Here is a 23,091-nt window from a genome sequence, read left to right as displayed (position 1 = left end):
AAAATCGCCAGTCGGTGGCGGTAACTCATTGTCTTTGTCAAAGCCACAGATTTTGTTGCAAAATAGAGCAATAAGCCTGACAATACTGTTTAAAATGTAGTACATCACTTAATGTTACCCTTTTTTTTTTTTTTTTTTTACTGTTGTATAAAATCAATGTCACATTTGAAATCGTGTCGGGGAAACATTGCATTCTTGCTCGCATAATGATCAACAGTAAAAACACTGCTGTATATCAGCCTGCATTTTGATCGCAGATTTAGTCGCACAAACAGCGCAAGCGGCTCGTGACAGATCTTCTCAAATGAAGATCGCTGAACTCCAGCTTGTCTGTGTTTTCAGATCATCCGCGCTTCTTCAACAATGTAGAGAGAGCGCGCGTGGATGGTTGTGGCCAGATACTACTGAAAAGACCGGGTAGAAAACATGTTCTTTTAACAGAAAAGCTCTGCTTAGTAACCATCGTAACGGGTGCGCACGCTTTCGCGCGTTCTTCTATGACGTGGAGCGCGAGGTGCACTCAACGTTACGCGACTAATTTTTAATTAGTCTACATTAGTAACAGTTAATTTTGTTACGGTATGAACTTAATCATAGAAAAGGCAAAAAAAAATTAAGACCTTTGTAACGAAATCCAAGACTTTGCATACCAAATTCAAGGCTTTTAAGGCCTTAATTTGAGCTTATCAAATTTAAGACTTTCTCAATGCTTTTAAGACCCCGCGGGTACCCTGCTCACTACAAAAATTGTATTAACTTCTTACATGACAAATACTATATAAATGTATATATATGAATGTTAAATATTAATATGTTAATTATACCTTGATCATTCATGTTAGTTCATAGTGTTAACAGATACAATTTGAACATTTAAAATGTATTAGTAAATGTTGAAATTAATGATCTAACAATGAAAAATACTTCTACAGCATTTATCAACCTTAGTGAATGTTACAGATGGGAGTCTTATTGTAAAGTGTTACAATTTCATATAAATCTAAACAGTCATGCTAAAAGATGGCCATTTTTAAATGTCTGCACAAAGGCCATAGCACTGAAATATGCATATGTATACTTTCACATGTTATTTGCTTCTATGATGATGAAAAAATAACTGAAATTGGATGCATTTCTGATTTGTTTCTGTCAGCTGCATGAACATATCAATTTGCTTTCTATCCTCACTAGCTTTAAATATTGATATATTGTGACACTAAACATGAGTCAGATTTGCGTGTATTTTTGTCACGTTTTTAACCGCTTGAGGTACTACTAATGTTAGCGTCCTCTCAGCCTCGACGGCAAACATACTGCTGTTCTTTCTCAACTAATGCAGCATCTAGTCAACAAATATATAATGACATGAAAACATGTGGTGTAGTGTACTGTATACATACCGTTTCGTTGTCTATGCTTTAAATCTGCATCTGAAACGTCCCGCTCCGTGCAGCGCGCAGTCTCGCGTGTCAAAACTACTCCACGAGGCGTCAGTGATAGTTTTTATTTCGCCTCTAGAGGCCGTTTTCGTACTGTATAATGACAGCGGATCCTTCTCAGCCGCTTCAGCAACGGACGCAACCCGGGAAAAATATCGGTATTGATTTTTGCCGATAACCGATTGTTCCAGCAATCAGTTATCGGTGCCGATTAATCGTCAAAACCGATCAATCGGTCGACTTCTAATAGTTGGACAGATGGACAGACATATAGACAGATGCATAGCTAGACAGGCAGACGGATAGACAGACAGATAAACAGACAGATTAACAGACAGACAGAAGGATAGACAGATGAATAGTAGGGCTGCACAATATTGAAGAAAAATGCGATATGTATATGAAGTGTATAAAATCAATTTAAATTATATTTAAAAACTGATATATGTAACCAATATATGTTTCACATTCATTCTGGGAGAAGAAAGCATCACTACTACTGAAAGTGAACAGCAGTGTTTTAGCATTACATAAAAAGTATATGTCACAAATCTGAGAATGCCATTTTAGAATAAAAGAAATTAGTTAAATACCAAAGATACAAATGAAATAAACAGTGCTTTGTTTTTCAGATAGGCCTACATTAAATCTATTTATCAGTAGCATTCAAGTAAGAAACAATACAGAAAAGGAATAAACAAATGTAAAACTAAAACACTGCATAGTCACATGAATTAAATATCATTGATTCATATTAAAGCTACAAAAGTTATTCAGTCAAGAGCAGTAAGTGATTTTAAACTTTTCTATTGTTGTTTGACAGACAGCAGCAGGTTTAGTTTTACGCTGATGAAATTTTAAGACATAATGCAAGCATCCTAATGACACATCTGAATTCTTTCCCAACTGTTTTACGTTCACTTAAGACACAATCGACTGTTTACATGAATACTCGCCACAACAGGCGTATGTATTTGACCGTTCCAGTGTAATAAGCCACGAAAGAGAACTGAATTCGGGGCCGCACACTGTCTGAGAGGCAGCTTTCTGTGTGCGCGCTTCAGGTGTGTGTCAGACACAGGTGTGTGTTTTCTGCGCTTAACTCTTTTTAAATGTCAAGCAAGTCACACGCGTACCCAGTCTGTTCTCTAGTACCTACAACTTTACACAACTTTTTGAAGTAGCATATTAAAATCATTCAGATGCATATTGCGATATGTGCATTTACGATATTTCGATATATTGTGCAGCCCTAATGAATAGACAGACAGAAGGACAGACATACTTTATCAATCCCTTATGGTAAAATTGTATTTACAGGAAAGCCCACCTGTCCTGACATCGGGTGTCCCACAGGTTTTTCTGGGGTAAGGAGCCCACTCGGCAGGTCAGACTGGTAGGACAGTGGGGGCGGCCCGGAGGAAAACTCCCCAAGGGTCGGTGTGCCAGGAGCATTGGGAAAGTCCGAAAAGCCTGGTTGGTTAGAGTATCCTGAGCCACCTAAAGATACGCGACAATGAATCAACTGGAGTTCAAAATGCACTTCATCCAAATCTATTATGAATCCAAAGCAGAGTATTCAATAATAAAATGCTCATTGAAACATTTTTATAAGCACATAAATGCCTTTGTGGTCTTACGAGGCCTTTATAATCAGATGCGTCACACACCTTGGCTGGGATAATCAGGCGTGCTGCTGCTGCCACCTTGTGGCAGAGACTGGTAGGGCGAGGAGGCCGGGCCCAAAGCTGCAATCATCTCCATGACGCTGGGCAAGATCATATGACTAGGGCTCAGGGTGCGACAGCGTTTCAGGGCAGGGCCGTCTGGGTCCTCTTTAATATGCAGGTCTGGTTTCACCGGGACTGGCTTCCAGCTGCACACCGGATCAATGGTGATCTCCTCATAGTCCGAACTAAACACAAGGAGAAAGAAGTTAAAAAATGAAAATACAGAACACACTGCAGCTTATTTTGGCCAAGAAGCTTACACTTAGACAGTAAGGGGATGCCTGACCACTACATAAATCAACTGACAGCAAACTGGACAATACTTGTGATACTAATGCCATTTTTGAAAATGACGCAGCCAGTTCTTCCTTGGAAATGCTTGTTAAAACAGCCTGGGAATTTGTAAACAACAATCTGTGCACTCTGACTCTGGGAAATTGGGTAGATGCCAGCCTATCATACTGGATAGGCCTATTTCACCCAGATCTTGCCATTTTTGTGTGCAGTACACTTCACATGGTCAGCAAACAGTCCATGTACGGTCTGTACGATGTACGACTGGCAGATTACAACTGATAAAAGTATAATTTAGGATATCTGTATTCTCCAAATCACAGTTTAGAGGCTACAGAGGTAACATTATTGCACAGAAACTTACTTCTGGATATAGATCAGAATGCCCAACATGTACTGGTCCACTTCTAGCCCCTCCAGAAGAGCTGTTTTACTGCAAGGAACAAATGAGTTGTATGTCAGCTATATACCAAGTGAAACACATTTTTTTAGGGATATATGCAATATGATATTATACAGGCGGATAAGCCAATAACTATTTTCATGTTATGGCTAATAATGGCCAAAAAAATATAAAATAATATTCAAGTAAAATATTTATAAAAATATATATATTTTTAAGATGAATTAAATAATATTCTAATATTATAATTAATACAATTATATAAATAAATATTTGTTCAAATAAATGTAAAAATTCTATACTATTTTGTCTAGATAAAAAAAAAGAAAGAATAAAAACTCAAATTAATCAGTTTAACTGTTAGAATGTTTAGTTATATTTATTCTGAGATTTGTTAAAGATTACATTTAGCACTGTTATTACATTTAGAGTTTGAAATAACTGTAAGTGAGCGTTGTATGAAAAAAAAGAAAAGAATTGTGCATACATAATAAATCCCGAAAATCTGTAATATCGTCAGACAACTACTACGGTATGGATAAATAGTGCAATCATTTTCTTAGTTTTAAAATAACAAAAATATCATGAAGATACAAAGCAAGAGGGGAAGAAGGTTCTTACTTGCACACAGGACAACGCCAAGTTCCTCTCTCACAGTTGAGCTGCAGGTACGATTCCAGGTCAAAGCACTATGGACAAACAAAGACGTTATTTACCACAGAAACTCACTTTATGGTGTCATGTGATTTAAACTTCGGGCCTCATCACCTGTATGTGTCTGCAGTCGTGGCCCCTGGCAGGAAGCTGGATGCGCCGGAAGGTGATCGGACACTTGAGCGAGACCTTGATGGCCGTCTGTTCCACGCCGTCCTCGCCGTTAAGGCCGGGAGTTCCTGGGATGGTACCGCTACTGAAGTTCCTCTTAACTGTGGAAGAAGATAGAAGGATGAGTACAAAAGTTTGGGGTCGGTGAGATTTTTTAATGTTTTTGAAAGTCTCTTCTGCTCACCAAGGCTGCATTTATTTGATCAAAAATACAGAAAAACTGTAATATTGTGAATTTATTCCTGTGATCAAAGCTGAATTTTAAACATCTCCAGTCTTCAGTGTCACATGATCCTTCAGAAATCATTCTAATATGCTGATAAACATTTATTTTTATTATCAATATTGAAAATACTGATATCAATATTTTGTGAAAACCATGATACATTTTTTCAGGATTCTTTTTTGATGATTAATTAAAAGTTAAAAAGAAATAGCATTTAGTTGAAATAGAATCTTATGTAACTTCATAGTCATTTTGATCAAGTCTATGTGTCCTTGCTGAATTAAAGAATTTTAAATACTTAAAATCATATCTTACTGCCCTCAATCTTCTGGATTTTAGTGTATGTGCAAGAGATCATGGCATTACTCACTCTTAGTGACACAGTGCTCCGCTGGCAGGAGCCGTTTCTTCATCAGACCCTGAAGCACGGAGCGCACAGACGGCCTGTGAACCAGCTGCAGCACGAACAGATGAGACTACGCGGAAAAAAGAAACAGGAAATGAACACTGACCCATATGAAACACGTATTAGTCGGGCTGTTTGTAATTAACTAGAAGAAAATGTGCGATGTGAATCTCTGTACTTACACAGCAGCAGGCTGTGACCGTTATCTGGATGGTGTTGCGTCCTGGCTGGCACACATGCTTCAGGTATAGGGGTTTGTGGGAGGTCTTGTTGTCCCCGCGCTCGATGGTGAGAGGCGTGGCGTTGACGCTCACCTGCACCGACGCCGGCCAGTTGGTGTTCATCTGCCGGTCTTCGTGGTGATAGCACTTAAACTGCAGCTCCAGATCAGGCCTGTTAAACACACGATGGGCAAGGTTAAATATTGAAAGCGAACACACTGACACATTAAAAGGGAACTTGGCAACTCTAGCCATTTCTTTGCTGATTTTCTCGTTCTCGCTTCTCACGAGACTTCCTATTTCCAACTTACAGGGACGTTAGTCCCCATGTTGCAAGGTTGGTTTTCCGCCTGGGAACGCAAGGGGGAGTGGAGAAAGTCACCATTTTCACCAGAACAGGTTATTTAACCATCCAAATGATTTCTAAACGGTTTTATTAAGTTGAAATAGTTGCCAAGTTCCCCTTTAAACACTCACAAACACTGCAAGGGACAGATGTTGCACTCTGACCTCATCATTAGAGTCTTATACACGGAGTCTCGCAGCTGGAAGACGTGGTTGCTGACGGCCAGGTTGTGCTCCAATCTGAAGGGCTCCAACACCACCCCGTCCCGTACAGGGAAGGTCAGACGCAGGTCATCACTGGGGTTTCCTACAGACAGAAGAGCAGAGTTTCAGTTACTGAGGTGCCACATGGTTTTTAATCATTTCTCATCTGGCAAGAAACAAAGGCAAAGTGGGAAAGAGACAACAAAAATTTTCAGAAAATTCTAGATGTAGCCTAAAGTTAGTAAATATTATAATGGTTTAAATGTTCAAAAGGACTTTTTTTCTATTATATTTCTCTGGATGATACAAATTTTGCTGACACAATTCTAGCTTCTTGTAAAGTAAACAATGTCATAATACCTTACTTCACAGGTGCATTTGTCATGCACTATTTATTCCACAACAGATAGCATCTCATAATAGGGGGTTTCAGAAATGAGGATACTAGAGGATCAAGTGGTCATGTGATCTCAACATGGAGGCCAACATGATGGGGAAAATCCTTTTTTGCAGTGTTGTTATTGTTAACTAAGCGAAAACTATTAAAAATCATTACTTTAAAATAAAATATTGAAATGAAGCCTTGGCAACTAACTGAATTAAATTAAGTTGAAGTAATACAATTAATAAAAATAAAAACTGAAATAAAAATAAATTAAAGCTAAATAAATATAAAAAAAGTTAAAAAAACTACTAAAACTAAAATGAAGATATAAAAAATAATATAAATATTATATATAATTTATATATAATATAAATATTATAATAGCATATAAATAATACTAACGCAACACTTCCCTTATGTGGAATAAAACAGCATTATATGACTGCGTTTTCTTCTTATGTGAGGAAAGAGGGGAAAAAAACATTTCCCCATGTGATAAACATTTAATTTGACAATTAAACTTTCCATACACATCACAGAGAATTATAAACAAGGATTCCAGAGATAGGAGGGGTGTTGTCTTACATGCAGTGCTGCGTGTTACCTGTAGGGGGCTGCAGAGAGTTGATATTGGGTTTGACGTCATGGAGGAAGGGCGATTTGACGTCTTGACCAGGGGACATATACGGAATCGAACTGCCGGGGGTCATGGGAGGAGTGGGGTTTCCTGGGAGAGGAGAGCTGGGATATCCTGGCATCGCACGTCCGGGCTGTGGAAAAAAACAAGACACGTGCGAAGGCTTTACAAGCTGAGGCCAAATTATCTTTACAGTCAGATTTTCATAACCGATACTCTGCAAAAACAGATTCAGCTGTGTGGAGTTTGGACCCCAGCTGCCAAAGTCCAATCGTGGCGCTCACGAAATGGTGAAATATTAACAGGCGCCTCCTACTGACTCATGTTTCACCAAACACACATGCATGCAAGAGAGGACACCAACCCCGTTGACGGTGGCCTGGTTGAAGGTGGTGTACCCAGGTCCCGTCACTCCTGAGGACAGGCTGTTGTGGCTGTTGCCCTGTCCGTTAAACTGGTCCGCCTGTTAAGCAAACACAACTCTTTCAACATCAGACTTAAAACAGAGTGAGTCAACCCAACCCCCGGTTAAGCACAAGTTTAGAGAGCTCACTGCAATGCATTCATTAGAAAGTAGCCATAAGAGGTATCTAACATCTTATATTTAAAATTTGGATCTGCATTCCCCAGCATGGCAAGGCACACTATGTTTTGGAAAGGACCCTGAGCATGTAAAAGTGCACACTTCAGCGGTATGACAATGGTGATAATCTACCGCTGTAATTCCAAACCCAGAATGGAATTTAAACCACCTGGGTTGGTTCGGGTTTCACTGGTACTACCAAAAAATCTTTTCACGACTAGTTGCCTCTTTAAAGTTCATTGCTGTATTCGTCAGTATCAAATGCCAGTGTGTTTCTCGAAAAACGGCAGCTTGTTTGTCACTAATACGGACAAAAGAAACCTGTTCTTTGGGAAACATGATACTGCAAGCAGCCTGCAATGTGCTGCGATTTGCAAGTGAAAGCTTTCTGATAGCTTTCAAACGGAAAAATATGACTATAACGTTCAGAAAGTACCTAAATTGATTTGAAGTGTCTTGCTTAATCATAGCAGGGCTTTTTTTCAAATACTAACTGTATGTATGAGCAATACTGATCTTTGTACCTTGTAGTACTGGCTGGGGTTTCCTGGTCCTGCAGGATACTGGCCCATATTGGGTTGCTGGAGGGGCATTCGGTGGGTTGGGTAAGACGGGGAAGGAGCGGACCGCTGTGGCCCAGGATGGTACTGCATGGGCTGGCCTGGGTACGGGCTCCCAGCTCCCATACCGGGACCGTACTGTTGTCCCGGAAATCCCTGTAAGAAATGAACAACAATCATTCCAGGATTGAAGCAAGTTGTCAGCACCATGCTCATATTTTTAGACTTTTAAATTAGGTTTTATCATGTTGAGTCCTCAAACAGATTGTCTTTAACATCTAGTTTGTAATATTGACCCTAACAAAAAACCGTTTGAAAAATATTAGCTTGTACTGTGACATCTGAAAGGTCAAGTTGGTGAACAGCGAGTCTCCACTCACATCGGAGTTGTAGGGGCGTTTCAAGCCCTGCTGGTGACGTGGAGGACCCTGCTGGCCTCCTTGGTAGACGGGATGCTGTGGCAACCTCTGGCCCTGCTGTGTGTACATGGGTCCCATGGAAGGAGGTCTGGAGCCGACCATCCCGGAGGGGGCCATGCCGGGCGGCCCACGGGGTCCAGAGTGCGACAGGAACTGGGTGTTGTAAGAGGAAGCACCACCCATCTGTAGAGCAAAACAACACAGAGATCCACACCCATCAGAACCAGCGTTGGGTAACAATGGCTGGAGACGTGCCTGCTGCCGTAACTTATGGCCGTCGGGCCCTGGGCATGAAAGGGAAACGGCAACTAGGTCACCACCGTAAACAATCAAAGTCCTGTGTGGCCATGATGTCTGCCATCTAAACCAAGGCAGACAGACGGCATATGAAATCTGCTGGAAAAATGAGGGGAAAATACTTTGCTTTTTTTTGTTGTTGCAATAATTAAAGCCATGTTTTTGGAATCAGGGCTTGTTTATCCGCATTCGTCCAGCAGGGGGCGATTTGAGCGCAATGAAATCAGAGGTTACTGTGTGTCACACAAGATTGCTGAAGTGGAGTGCAAAGCATTAACCACAAAAAGAAAAAAGAAAAAGATCAGCAATCAGATTAACAGCATTTAAAAAAAAACGACAAAAAAAACCAGATATTAAACAAGGGGACACTATTTATTTCCAAAACATTTAAGCATGTGGAGATCTATTCCAATGACCTTCCCTTTAGTGCAGTTCACAACAACAAAGGTCAACCGCACATAATGTGAACACAAATAAGTCAGGTCGCTTACCGGACCGTAGTTCAGCTCCTGGTTTTGCTTCTCCTGTATCGCAGCGACTGTTGCCGTGGCGGTGGCTGTTGCCGTGGCAGCGGCGGCGGCTACGGCAGCAGCGGCGGCCGCTTGGGTGAAGTCGGTAGGCGGACGAACTCCGTGGGGCGGCATCCCGAGGGAACCCCCTCCGTTATTGGGGTAACTAAAGAGAAGACAACCAGGTTATGGAGAGCAGTGGTTCTCAAACCTGTCCTGGGGACCCAATGCACATTTAGCATGTCTCCCTCACCTAACACACTGATTCAACTGATCAGCTCATTAGTACAGACCGCAAGACTTGAGTTGGGTGTGTCTGATGAGGGAGACATAACAAAAGGTGAAACCCCCAGGAAAGGTTTGAGAAGCACTGATGTAGAGCATCCCATTCATGTTATAAAATGCTCGAAAATGTGACCCGGCATATTTGTAGGAGGTGGCGTAAGTGGAACTGATTATTCACGTTGTCGTGGCAGCAAGGATGCTGACTGCTCCGAGTCAGTGATTCAAAAGATTTATTGCGATGCAAATTGATCTTAAGGGACGCAACCATGTGAGTGTGTTTCTGAGTCAGCGCAGGGGTGGGACATTACAGCGCACACATCCCCCATTGCAGTGACGTCCACTAACTGCCCACGTCACGCAACTCCCACGAGGAGCAGAGACTAAATACAGCCACACAATCACACAGACACTCATAAATGCAAACCGCATGGACAGTATTTGCTTTCTCTCACCTGCCCCCATATCCAGGTCCGGCTGGGTATCCCCCGCTGGGCCGGCCGTACATGCTCTGCTGCATGTAGCCCTTGTTGGGCTCGGGGTAGCCCTGCTGGCTCATGAACTGCGGGGAGTTCATTCCCGGGCTGTTGCCAGGCATCATGTGACCACCGGCTGAGTTTCCGCCTGGACCCATGGGAGCACCAAAAACCTGGCGAAAAGAGAATTACTATTATTTTTTAGCTCAGTCATAAATGTAATTGAACACGTTTTTCGTTTGGTATTACTTGCTGATATATCTTACATTTTATATATTATTATTATTATTATTATAATACCATATATCGTCACTTTCGGGTGGAAATCTCCATATTTCGTAATTTCATAAATCATTGCTATTGGTCTCCCTTTACGTCTGCCTGTGGGTTTTGCAAATATTTAACCAATAAAAAGCATTAAAAAGGGGCTTGTGACTAAACCTCGTAACGTCATTGGATCCTCAAACCTCATAACTCCACACCTCCTGTATCGTGCTTCGTGAGTGAAATCCATTTGAGCTTGATTTTGGTAAAATGTTAATAATCTAATGACACACGCGAGTGTCTGACCATACAGTATATAAAGCCACAATATTAACTTTGACAACGCACTGTTCAATTATCTAATTGTTTTTGTTTTTTTTAAATACAAGTAGTGTGTTTAATAACATATTAGTTATTGCTGAGGTTTTGAAATTGTAAAATTTCACTAGTATCAGTATGAGTTGGACATGACTAAAAGAGATGATGTTTTGATTCAGGGATTTTTATTAATAATACATTTTTTGGTAACACTTTATTTTACAGTGTCATTATTACATGTAGTTACTAAAGTAATAACTATAAATTATGCATAATTACATGCAACTGACCCTAAACCAAACCAACCCCTAATCCTAACCCTATAGTAAGTACATGTAGTTACTTAATATTACTCAGTACTTAAATGTATTATTACACTGTAACAAAGACACTTTAAAATAAAGTGTAACCCATTTTTTTTAATTATTCATTCATTCTTTTAAAGATTGGAGGATTGAATATTTATTAATTACTATATTTATTAAGTATTTCTCAATTAAACAAGAACAACTCTGAATGCTGATTCATTGACAACAACAAAATTCAAACGAAAAATAACGTTTTGTTTGAGAACCAGACATGACTAGGACATCCCAGGAACATGCAGTGCTCTCTCTGCTTTGAGGTAAACAAGCTGGTGATGTCATCACTCCTCCTTACCTGGCTGGGTGAAGGATTGGTTACCCCCCACACTGTGGTTACCACAGAGAGGGAGCCGGCAGGCTGATTGGGGCCTTGCTGCCAGGGGACAGGATCATATGGGTAAGAGGCGTCACTGCGGGGCGAGAGAAACACACAGACACCGGGGTTATTAATGCATTGTGTATTAATGCAATGCATTGTCCAAGTGCTTCCTCTCCAAAAAGCTCTTAATTCACTTTTCACTGATCTGCCTCGTATTATCCACAGCCAGATCCACATTATATTCCATCTACATCTTTTGCCTTGGTATGATATCAGCATATGGTGTGAAGTGTGTGTATATGAGAGAGAGAGAGAGAGAGAGAGAGAGGATCTTTCTGCGACTTCAGACGTGCCACAGCCACATGATCTGGAGGTACTCGGCACAATGTTTCCATGGCGACTCCACAGTCACTTAGAGACAGGAAAGAGTAACGATGCCAAGGGAGAGGGGGGTGAGAGAGTAAGTGTGTGTGTGTGTGTGTGTGTGTATCTACTGTTTTCTGTGTAACTGGATCAAACCAGATCGCTCTCAATAATCGCTCTCCATCTTTCCATAATTAGCCAAACTACATCACATGCTGATTAGAACATGGAAACGCACCTTAGTTAGAGTCAACGCCATATTTACTTCGACTTGAATTACAACGAGGCTGTGAGGGATGAATGTTCAATCAGTTGTACTACGTACATCTTCAACAAAAAAAAAAACATTCTGAAAAGCATGTCAAAATTAGACATGATTTACGACACTGTGCAATCTACCCTTCAAAGCCTCTTTTTCATTTGTGTCAAGTTAAATATGGTGTCTACTCTACCCATACATTAAAGGGCAAAAATGTGCACTCATATGGCTCTAACAGAACTCGCATCTACATGCATTTTAGGGGTGCTTACAAATTAGAAACAAGGTCTTGACGGATAGAAATGTGCCCATTAAGGACAAAAACTATAGGAACTGAGGCCAAAATGACCAATATGAGATAAAGCAGAGTTGGCTGGTAACTTGTTTTATGACCTGATCGAACTGTAACATGCAAACATCAGTAAATATTTTAATACTTTTATTAATCAAGGATGCATCAAATTGACTAAAAGTGACAGTAAAGATATTTATAATGTTACAAAAGATTTCTATATCAGATGAATGACATTCTTCTGGATTTATTTTCTATGCATCAAAGTATGTAGAAAAAAAAGGTCATGTTTCCACAAAAATATTAAGCAATATTCAGCATATTAGAATGATTTCTGAAGGATCATGTGACACTGAAGACTGGAGTAATGATGCTAAAAATCCAGCTTTGATCACAGGAATAAATTACATTTTAACAGATATTAAAATAGTTCTTTTAAACAAAAGTACTGTTTTTACTGTATTTTTCAAATAAATGCAGCCTTGATGAGCAGAAGAGACTTCTTACAAAAACATCTTACAGACAAGCCTTGCATGTTAACCAATGTACATGAGCAAAAATATTTTTTTTTAAAATAACAAAAAGTCTCTCAATATACTTACTAGTATATGACGCACTGAACAATGACAATATTAGGCTTTTACTACTAGTCACACTTTGCTAGTATACTTTTTTTTTCTTTCCATATTGCATGAAAACTGAGTACCAATACTTGCACATTCATAAGATTTCTTATAGTCTAACAAAAAGGTGAGTCCACTAAATAAGCTCAGAAATGTGTCTCTTGTGTTTTTGTCAGTTTCAGCAGCAATTCACTTGCAATATTGTGATGCATTGCAATATATTGTATATATATTGTATATATACATACATACACACACATATATATACATATACATATATATATATATATATATATATATATATATATATATATATATATATATATATATATATACACACACACACACACATACACATATATTTATTTATTTCAAATGAAAAATCTAAGTACAGTTAAGTACAGTGGCCAGTAAATTATCTCTAGTAACCACTCATTGGAAGGATTGGCAAAAAACCTTGGACACCAAAAGGGAGCATTCCAGGTAAAACCTATCCAAGCGGCAACAAGAGTATCAAGAAAATTAAACCTGCGAGGGTTTATTGAGTGATAACTGGCTCTGAACAGCTTCTCACCCAGACTGACCCAAGACACCTCAACCCCACTGCCACATGAAAGACTCCTCTTTTTAAAGCCCTCGTAGAAAGACAAGATCCCCTTCTTGACACATTTCCACTTTGATCTGCGGCGAAGTATCCACTGGCCTGCGGCCCACAGGATATTGAGGTTCCGACAAAGGCTCAAAGCGTGCGTCTCGTTGAGGCTGGTCATTGCACTGCTTTAGCAAGTAAACAAAATGAACTATCGGCAAGCTTAGAGACATTCCATAGGAGGCAGAGGTTTCTCTTAAAGTTCCTCTGCAGGAAAACCACCAGATACCCCTTCTCTGTGAAACAGGAAACTGTGGTTTCAAAGCCAAACCCTCTAGAAGCCAATCAGCCGCTGAAAGACGAAGCAGCCAATCAAAATTAAAAAAAACTCAACACTCAAGCTGATTGAGAGCTCTGCAAATAATAGGAGAAGATGTGGGCGTGCGGATTCAGTTTGGGCCCCAATGCAAGTGCTGCCGTGGGCAATTTATCTTCAGTTTACTGCGGTGAGAGCGAAAAGACAACTTTACATATTCAGACTGTTTGCTTCATTATCGCCTCTAAAGCAACATAATTCCATTTATGTGCTCAAATATCACTAAAACTTATGAAAATGTGCCATGTACACCTACCTACCGGAGCCTGCAGTGCACCGTGTACTAAATATTTAAAAGACCAAATTACTATGAAAGCTTAAAATCTACTTTAAAAATACCCAAAGCACATTAAGCAATTAGGTTGTATATTTCTCTTTGCTGGTTTGGAGAATTAAGCATTCTTAAAAGGGTTGTTCAGCCAAAAAAAATGCAAATTCTGTCATCATTTACTCACACCCATGTCATCCAAAACCTGTATGACTTCTTTTCATCAGTGGAACACACACAAGAAATAGATGTTAGTCACATAATAAAATACTATATTCACATAAAATAGAAATTTAAACTATTTATGTGCATTGTGTGATTAACATCATGTTTGACATTCTGCTTAACTTCCTTTTGTGTTCCACAGAAGAAAGTCAGTCATATGGGTCTGAAACAACATGAGGGTGAGTAAATGCCAGATTAGTCAATTTTAGGTGTAATTTCCCGTTAAAAATAAACCTGAGAACCATCAAAGAACCTTTAATTTTACAAGTGTGCATAAACAACAACCTAATTCATAAGAGGGAAATAAACACAATTGAACTGCACGCCAAGGCTAATCTCATCCAGATAAGACTGCAAAACAATTAAAACGCATTGCTTCCCTGAAGCTATTACCAAACAGTAGTTAAAATATGCAAAATCAACAATCAAAACATCAGCGGTGGTGTTTCGACTGTTAGATGCAGCGCTCAGGGAAGCAGGTGTCAGTTTGAGGGGGTTTGAGAGTTCAATGTCGTTAGAGAGGAAACAGTGGGCGTTTCACACTTTGACTCGCAGTCGGCGTGCAGGAGATACTGACCTGTGTGGCGTTGGAGGCAGGGCAGGTTTCATGGAGTTGATGGGGTTCATCGGAGGAAGCTAGGGGTCTATGGGGCACCCCGAATCTCCTCAACCTAGCAGGCAGTCTGCAAAAGAAAGAAAGAAAGAAAGAAAGAAAGACAGACACGTTAGAGTGACAGGACTCAATCAAAACAAAGGCTCTGTTTCCGCTTCGACTCACTGAGACAGAAGCTTCTGCCGCTGTAGTGGCTTTAACCAATTTCATTCGCAGGGCTCTCAGATGGCTGCGGTTCTGCCCAGAGGCACGAGGGGTTAATCAACAACTGACTGCGCCAGCACATCTTTCTCCGTGCTTTCATAGGGTGGGTTTTGCAATCGTTTCCTCGAGTTGGAGCCTTTCCACCAATCACAGTTTAAAAAGCAGCCAGCGCCGCACACAAAGGAGCAAGATTTGACAGCATGTGGCATCTCTCGGGCTGCTGCACCGCAGTCAGTGTGTGAGAATTCTCCAGACTGCATTGCCCGAGACAAAAGCCGGTGCAAAGCGAGAGCTTTAAAACAGAGCAACGGGTCGCAACCCGTGCGTTTCGACGTGGACGACCCGAACGCTACGTCTTGCTGCAGGATCCTCACGCTCTGCGTCGACGGAAGGATCCGGGGGGGGGGAGGGAGGGAGGGAAGGACGGAGAGGGCTATTTATAGCGCTTTGATTTCAAAAAAGAAAAGATGTGGAAAAGCGGAGGTTCTCATGGCTGCCGCCACTTTGAGATCCGAGCCCTCTGCAAAGATAACACCTTCAACCCCGCTCAATTATTTAAGCGATCAGGGAGCTTGTTCTGACCGAAGAGGGTGCTTCTTTGTGCGTGTCCATTTAGATTGAACAACGTTAATAATGACAACAAGACCCCCTCCGCCCCACCCCACTGCCTCTCCGTCTGTCTCCACTCTCGGGGGTGAAGCTTGATTAGCACACATGCTAATTTGCCGCCAACGTCAATGGCTGTCATCCGCCCCGCACCCCTAACACACTGTCCCCTCAACATCCCTCTTTAGGTCAGACACCAACATTAACGACAAATTTCATTAATTATTAGAGGAGAATAATTAAAAATAATAATAATAATTGTAAATAAAGTAAATAAATAATAATAATTAAAATCAGTAATTTGTCGCCAATATCAATGGCTGTCAGCCGCTCCACACCTCTAACACACTCCCCTCATCATCCCTCTTTAAGTCAGACACCAACATTAATGACAAATTTTATTAATTATTTGTGGAGAATAATTAAAAATAATAATAAATAAAATAAATAAATAATAATAATTAAAATCAGTAATTTGTCGCCAATATCAATGGCGGTCAGCCGCTCCACACCTCTAACACACTCCCCTAAACATCCCTCTTTAGGTCAGACACCAACATTAACAACAAATTTGATTAATTATTAGTGGAGAATCATGTCTTTTTTTTATTTATATATATACAAATATTTAAAAAATAATTAAAATCAGTCATTTGTCGCCGACATCAATGTCTGTCAGCCGCTCCACACCTCTAACACTCTCCCCTTAACATCCCTCTTTAAGTCAGACACCAACATTAATGACAAATTTTATTAATTATTTGTGGAGAATAATTAAAAATAATAATAATTATAAATAAAATAAATAAATAATAATAATTAAAATCAGTCATTTGTCGCCGACATCAATGTCTGTCAGCCGCTCCACACCTCTAACACTCTCCCCTTAACATCCCTCTCTGCTTCCATTTTCTTCTCCTTCCTCACAGATTTAGGTCAGACACCCCACAGCTGGAAAAGAAAGGTGGATGAACGCTGTTGAGTCGAGGGGGGGCTGGAAGAAGAGACACTCAGAGGAGTGCCAGAGTTGATCAGAACGAGCTTCACCTACAGGGATAATGAGAGGATCGAGCGGAGGATGAGAAAGGGAGGTGGGTGGCAGCGACAAAATGAGATCCTCCATTGTTGTGTTTTGATAACCACTTGACTGAAGCAGGCTTAGCAATATTTACATGCTTGTGTGGCAGTTTTCATTAGCAATTACGCCAGCTCGTCCGTGTAAAGAGATGTTTATTAAACCTGTGTCTGATTTCAGCCTCTTTTGCGATGCTATACTGCATGATTTGCCTATTTATGGTTGATGCATGTTCTTACAACTAAGGATGCATAATATATAGGTGATCACAAACAAAATATTTTTTTTTTTTTGTGTGGTTATTATTGGTTTGATTAGGCTGATTTAAAACATTAAACACAAATGTCCTTGTTGATTAATGGAGAATCATCATTAATGGAGACCCTTCATCATTTTACAGAAAGAAAAATGTCATATCATTTTTATATATAATAAAAATTAATACATTTCAACAATAAATTATTATATTGCAATAAAAATGATAAATGATATATAAAATAATAATAGATTAAAAATAATACACTAGGTGATATATATAAAAAAAGTTTTTATTTAAACTAAAATTAATAAATAATTGGTACAAAAATAAAACTATATATTTAAAAAACAAACAATATTTAGAATATTTATATTTAGAAAATAATGACCAAGATTAGCATGCAGATTAGCATTACATTTTAATCTCAACATGCCAAAATGCTTTTTACTGGTTTTGGATAGGGATGCACCGATCCGATACTCAGTATCGGTATCGGCTCCGATACTGCCATTTTTGGCGGATCGGGTATCGGTCAGACGAGGCCGATCCAAATCCGATATTGTGCGTATACTATTCAGTGTTATTGTTAAGCCCCACAAAAGGCACACAAACATTATAAAGCACCATAAGTTTTCGTGCACAATATTATAAGTGTTCTGAAGCCATTATATAGTATAATGTGAGATATAAATTAATATTTAAGTCGTTAAATTCAAGATCACGTAAACGTTTCCCTCAGCTGTGGCTGTCAATCATTCTCCATTCAGCATTCAAACAGCGCGTCGCGTTCGGTTAAGACAGTTAACACGATGAAACTCTCTCCAAGATGATTCAATGTTACTATTATTATACTTGATCTGTAGATAAATCTATGGTTTCGCATAAAACAACTTTATCTTGCTGAACTTTATTGCTGTACCTTAATCATGTTACTTTCTACCGGGTGTCTGTTAGATCACAACACTGGAGTAAAGTCAGGTACTATTTGTTCTTCACCCGCACAGTAACTGAAATTTAAAACTGTTAAAAGAAAATGCTGAATAGACTATTGCATAGATAGATACTGTATAATACACTACGCATCAATATGTCTTTTCTTTGTGCTTTAAACTTTTCAATGCGAACTCGACGCGCTGCGCGCTGTAACTCGTGTTACTTCAAGCGCATCATTCTGCGCTCGGGATGCGCATAAGCGCTTTGTATTGGAGCCTTTCATATCATAATACAGTGACGCAATGAAACATTATCAATAGCCGTTCTTGTTCTGTCCTATCTATTATGTTGCTACCTCATTAAACAGCTGTGCTATACATTTAAAAAATGTCTCAATTTTATTGTAGGCAATAAAATAACTTATATTTTTGATTTTTGTTGTTGTTTTTCATGAATGTATTTTATAACAATACAAAGAGCAATGTGTAAAGTTTTACCAGATTTAGTGCTACACTTATTGTCTCTAATTTGTTCCCCACTAAACATTTTTTTTCACAAAATGTTCAAATTTTATACAATTATTGTGCACTCGTGATTTTTCTAGACTAAATTTTACTGCTGAATTATCCACTAATCTAGTTTATAATAGCATTTATGTCAGATTATGATCATATATTTTTTGTTGTTGTTTTTCTTTTTTCAGTTCTTATTATCAGTTCAACACAGAGTTATAGAAATTCTACTTGATTAAAAAAAAACTGCGCTGGTATCGGTACGGATCGGTATCGGCCGATACTCAGAATTTTTTTTATTGGATCGGATCGGTTCTGAAAAAATGGTATCGTTGCATCCCTAGTTTTGGAGGTTGTATCTATGAAATGCATTACCTTATAGCTCTCCAGATTAATTACTGCAGAGTGATGATCATTAATGGCGCTTAATTAGCCCAGTGCTGCTCAGCCCTCCCCTGTAGTCATTAATCTCTCATATTGGAACAATCCTTCAATGAAGGAGCATCTATTCAAACAGTGGACAACCTAATCCATCCGCTCTGGAAACACAATATGGTGCGTGTGAGGAACACACACACACACAGTTAAGGACCCCATGATATGGCTTTCTTTCCTGTGTTGACATTATTGACCTATTGCAACAAGTTTCATAACTTGCTTCTAGCCGTTACAATGTTACATTCTCATTCTAGAGAGCATCTGATTGGACAAAAATTGGCACACGACCCTAAGTGCAAGATGAGTCATCAGAAATCAGAGTTCATTTTCCTAGTAGAGAAACACTTGTTTTTGGACTCGAGCCACAAAAATCCAATTTCAAACATTAGGTCTTTTAAAACATGGCCACCAAAGTAAACATCCCAACACCACACACACACACACACACGTGACAAGTGCAACCACAAGCCAAAGTTTGTTCAAACCTTCAGCAAATGACACACACACTCTTTTGAAGCACCAGATCTTATTTTGTGCCGTGAAATAACACGGCTCAGCATCTTTGCTTATTGCTTTCCCTTCACTGTGTGACGGATAACAGCACAAACAGTTCTTGCCCTGGAATGAACAGAACACCCTGTTCTTTACTGCTGGACTCCATCTAAACCCCTCCTCTCCTTTCCTCTAGTTCCACCCCTGGCCTACAGTGACCTGTTCCTGCTGGGCTTCCCTCCCTTTCTCCAACACGTGGACCATCCTTCACTTCTCATACCATTTCGCTCACTTATAACTTTCTCAACCCTACTTCTCTTGCAGCACACCAAACACTTTTAGGCCTCTCTATGTCTCTCCCTGTACCCATCCAACAGGATCATCCAGTCTGGGACAGGAGGATGCAAGACGGCACCGCAGGGGTGTGACCATTAAGGCTACGAAACGTCTCGTTTTTTTTTTTTTTTTGCCAAGCCGCACACAAAAAGCTTGCAGGTCTTTGATTTCTGATAGGCCGTAGAAATGCCTGTGTGTCAGCGCTCTTGAAATGAAGTGCAGATTCAGCTCTCTACAGGGACTGCGCTTTCAGAGGACAGAACCTGAAACAGCACAGGTTAGGAGAGGATTCCAGGAACGATCAAGACTGGGATAAAAAAGGACTATTGTACCACACCTGAATCCACATTTTCAGACAATTTTTGATGCCACAATGTGTATTTTCTGTTAGCAGTGCCAAATGGAGCTATACGATACAATGCATATCACAATACAGGGGTTACGATACGATATTTTGCGATACTGAAAGAAAGGCAATATATTCCAATATTCCAATATTTCTTGTTTTCTTTTTTAGGAAGAGGATCTAATTTTAGAATCATAAATAACACAACACCATATGATCAAAAATACTGCCAAAACAGTGAAATATTATTACCATTTAAAATAACTGTTTTCCATGTGAATATATTTAGAAATGTAATTTATTTCGGTGATCAAAACTGAATTTTCAGTATAATTACTCTTCAGTCTTCAGTGTCACATGATCCTTCAGAATCATTCTAATATGATGATTTGCTGCTCAAGAAATATACATTATCATCATTATTATAACTAATCTTGAAAACAGCTGTGTACAATTTTTTTTTTAGAATTCTTGATAAATAGAAAGTGAATAGAAAGTTCAAAAGAACAGCGTTTATCTGAAATAGAAAGATTTTGTAACATTATACACTACCATTCAAAAGTTGGGGTCAGAATTTTTTATTTTTTTGGAAAGAAATTAAATGAATACTTTTATTCAACCATGATGCAGTAAATTGATTAAAAGTTACAGCAAAGACATTTATAATGTTTCAAAAGCTTTCCATTTCAGATAAATGCTGTTCTTTTGAACTTTCATTTTAGTTGTGTGTTTATTTTACTGAACGTTATGTGTACAGTACATATTCTATCGAAAGGCCGCTCTCAGGAGCGCGGATGGCTAATAACGCTGCCACCATCTAGCGGTCTGGTTTAAACCGAACAAGTCGCTGACACGAAAATTGAACGAAAACCAATAAATAAATAATTAAATAAATATAGATAGTTTATTTTCATGAAACTAACTAAAATAACACAAAAATGACCACAAATTAATTTTAGTTTTAAATAAACTGTAATAATAATAATAATACAATTTATTTAAAATAAATAAATGCCAGTTACTGGCAGCCCTAAAATACTAAAACAGAAGTAAAAAGTATAAAATTCTGGAGAAAAAGGAAATTACTCACTGCAGCTAAATTAATACAAACACATACAAGAGCTATGACAGAAATCTGTGCAAAACACAAAATAGAAATTGAAAAACACAGCTTCAACTTCAACAGAACACCCTCTTTCCAAATTCAGTATGACATTTGTTAACATATCTGCAAAACCCGAAAGCCAGTGATTTCAAGCAAAGGACAATCGCAGTGCATCAATATGAACAGTGGTTAGCTAAAGACCCGCCTGTCCGAAAATCCACAATTCGTCTGCCAGCCAAATGGGGGAGCGCCTTGGGTCACATGGTTAGACCTCCCCTCCCCCACGTCGCTGAAGCCGGAGCGGAGAAGCTGCTGCCAAACACAGAGAGAGAGAGAGAGAGAGAGAGAGAGAGAGAGAGAGAGAGAGAGAGAGAGAGAGAGAGAGGTTGGGGGGGTGGACAGAGGATTAGGAACCACAGGAAGGCTGGGCCTGATAACGCATTCCTCCACACATGTGCACACACAAATACACGCAAACACGCTTGCTGGCTAAAAGTGTCTCAACACCAGCAACGGAGCTCCAGCAAAGAATGCCCGGTTGAAACTTTGAGCAAGAACAGAGTATAATGAATATCATTGTGCATTAATAAAAAAAAAAAAAGACGCCTACAGACTCTGAGCTGTGAAGAACAACATCAATGCATACATTTCTGCATTAATGCAACAAAAACGTGTTAAAGCACGCCGCTGCTAAGTGTTGTGGCTCGTCAGCTGAAGTTGGAGTGCTGGGTCAGTTTTAAGTACAGATAAATTGACATTCAATGTGTCCCCCTCAGGGAAGCAAACATCCACCACTGATCCACAAATGGAAATGTAATGAGCATAACTGATGAAAATTTGATTCTTTGTAAAGAGACAAAAAAGCAAATGTTCCCAGCTGAAATCATACCTGCATCGCTTCACCTTTAGGCCTTGTTGCAGATTGCATGTGACGCAAGTTCAGCGCACAGCAAAGACTCTGACATGGAAAAATATGCAAACGTAACTTGAATCCCAGTGTTGGTCGATGGATATAGAGGAGTTGTGTTCAGGAGTGGGGAGCTCAGTATAGCACTGATGTCTGTGTGCGTAGAGCATGCCACCGAGTAGGTCAGCTGTATTTGTTCGCTGTCCAGGCCCGTGTTTGGTGCTGTTTGAATATCTTAAACAGAGTACTTAAAGAGTGTGTACAAGCCCGTCTGCCACCTCCCTTTGAATAAATTCATTAGTTGCAAACAGAAAGTGAAGAACAACCGGTTTTTGCACGCGGCCTCATCCTGGTGTACACCTATGAGAGCAAAGCCAGACGCCAGAGGTTCAGTAGGTTTCTTAACACTCAACGGCATGTCAGCATCCAATTATTCTGAGTCATTTCAGTTCAAAAGTTTAACTTCAAGAGTTTGTTTAAAAGTGATTCTCATGTTATGACAGGTGATGTCAATTATTATAGTTAATTATTTAGCCCAATTATGATACGAAGAACTAGCTTTAAGGGATATTTCACCCAAAAATGTTTATAAATAAATGTGTACACACACATATACAGTATATATATATATATATATATATATATATATATATATATATGGGTCAATGACATGATGTGCATATTTTTGTGTCCAAGTACATTTCCTTTTAAACCCATTTAGTTTCTTTTAAATTCATATTTTACGTTTTGTCATCTTAAACCC

The 23,091-nt window shown here is 39.3% G+C and overlaps 1 protein-coding gene across 5 annotated transcripts in view; it reads right to left on the bottom strand.

The window, feature by feature from the left end:
- zmiz2 (zinc finger, MIZ-type containing 2) overlaps positions 1-23,091 on the bottom strand; it is a 47,098-nt gene that overhangs the window by 6,810 nt on the left and 17,197 nt on the right. For 2 of the 5 annotated variants that reach the window (XM_084104522.1, XM_084104521.1), the window contains exons 2-17: positions 15,080-15,185; positions 11,484-11,598; positions 10,221-10,414; positions 9,466-9,649; positions 8,639-8,860; positions 8,223-8,414; positions 7,480-7,578; positions 7,083-7,248; positions 6,055-6,196; positions 5,506-5,716; positions 5,288-5,393; positions 4,635-4,792; positions 4,488-4,555; positions 3,828-3,896; positions 3,110-3,354; positions 2,770-2,939 (exon numbers count right to left, since the gene is read on the bottom strand). In XM_084104522.1, the coding sequence (XP_083960648.1) occupies positions 2,770-2,939; positions 3,110-3,354; positions 3,828-3,896; positions 4,488-4,555; positions 4,635-4,792; positions 5,288-5,393; positions 5,506-5,716; positions 6,055-6,196; positions 7,083-7,248; positions 7,480-7,578; positions 8,223-8,414; positions 8,639-8,860; positions 9,466-9,649; positions 10,221-10,414; positions 11,484-11,598; positions 15,080-15,129 (2,391 nt within the window). In that variant the 5' untranslated portion in view covers positions 15,130-15,185. Of the gene's footprint in view, positions 1-2,757; positions 2,940-3,109; positions 3,355-3,827; positions 3,897-4,487; positions 4,556-4,634; positions 4,793-5,287; positions 5,394-5,505; positions 5,717-6,054; positions 6,197-7,082; positions 7,249-7,479; positions 7,579-8,222; positions 8,415-8,638; positions 8,861-9,465; positions 9,650-10,220; positions 10,415-11,483; positions 11,599-15,079; positions 15,186-15,280; positions 15,416-23,091 lie in introns of those variants that run through there. The other 3 variants (XM_084104518.1, XM_084104519.1, XM_084104520.1) reach the window with 2 other exon arrangements.

The sequence above is a fragment of the Abramis brama genome, assembly GCF_963993115.1.
Source record: "Abramis brama genome assembly, chromosome: 25".
Taxonomy (NCBI): Eukaryota; Metazoa; Chordata; class Actinopteri; order Cypriniformes; family Leuciscidae; genus Abramis; species Abramis brama.
Note: the sequence above shows the minus strand (reverse complement) of the source record. Positions and strands in the feature narration are given on the sequence as shown.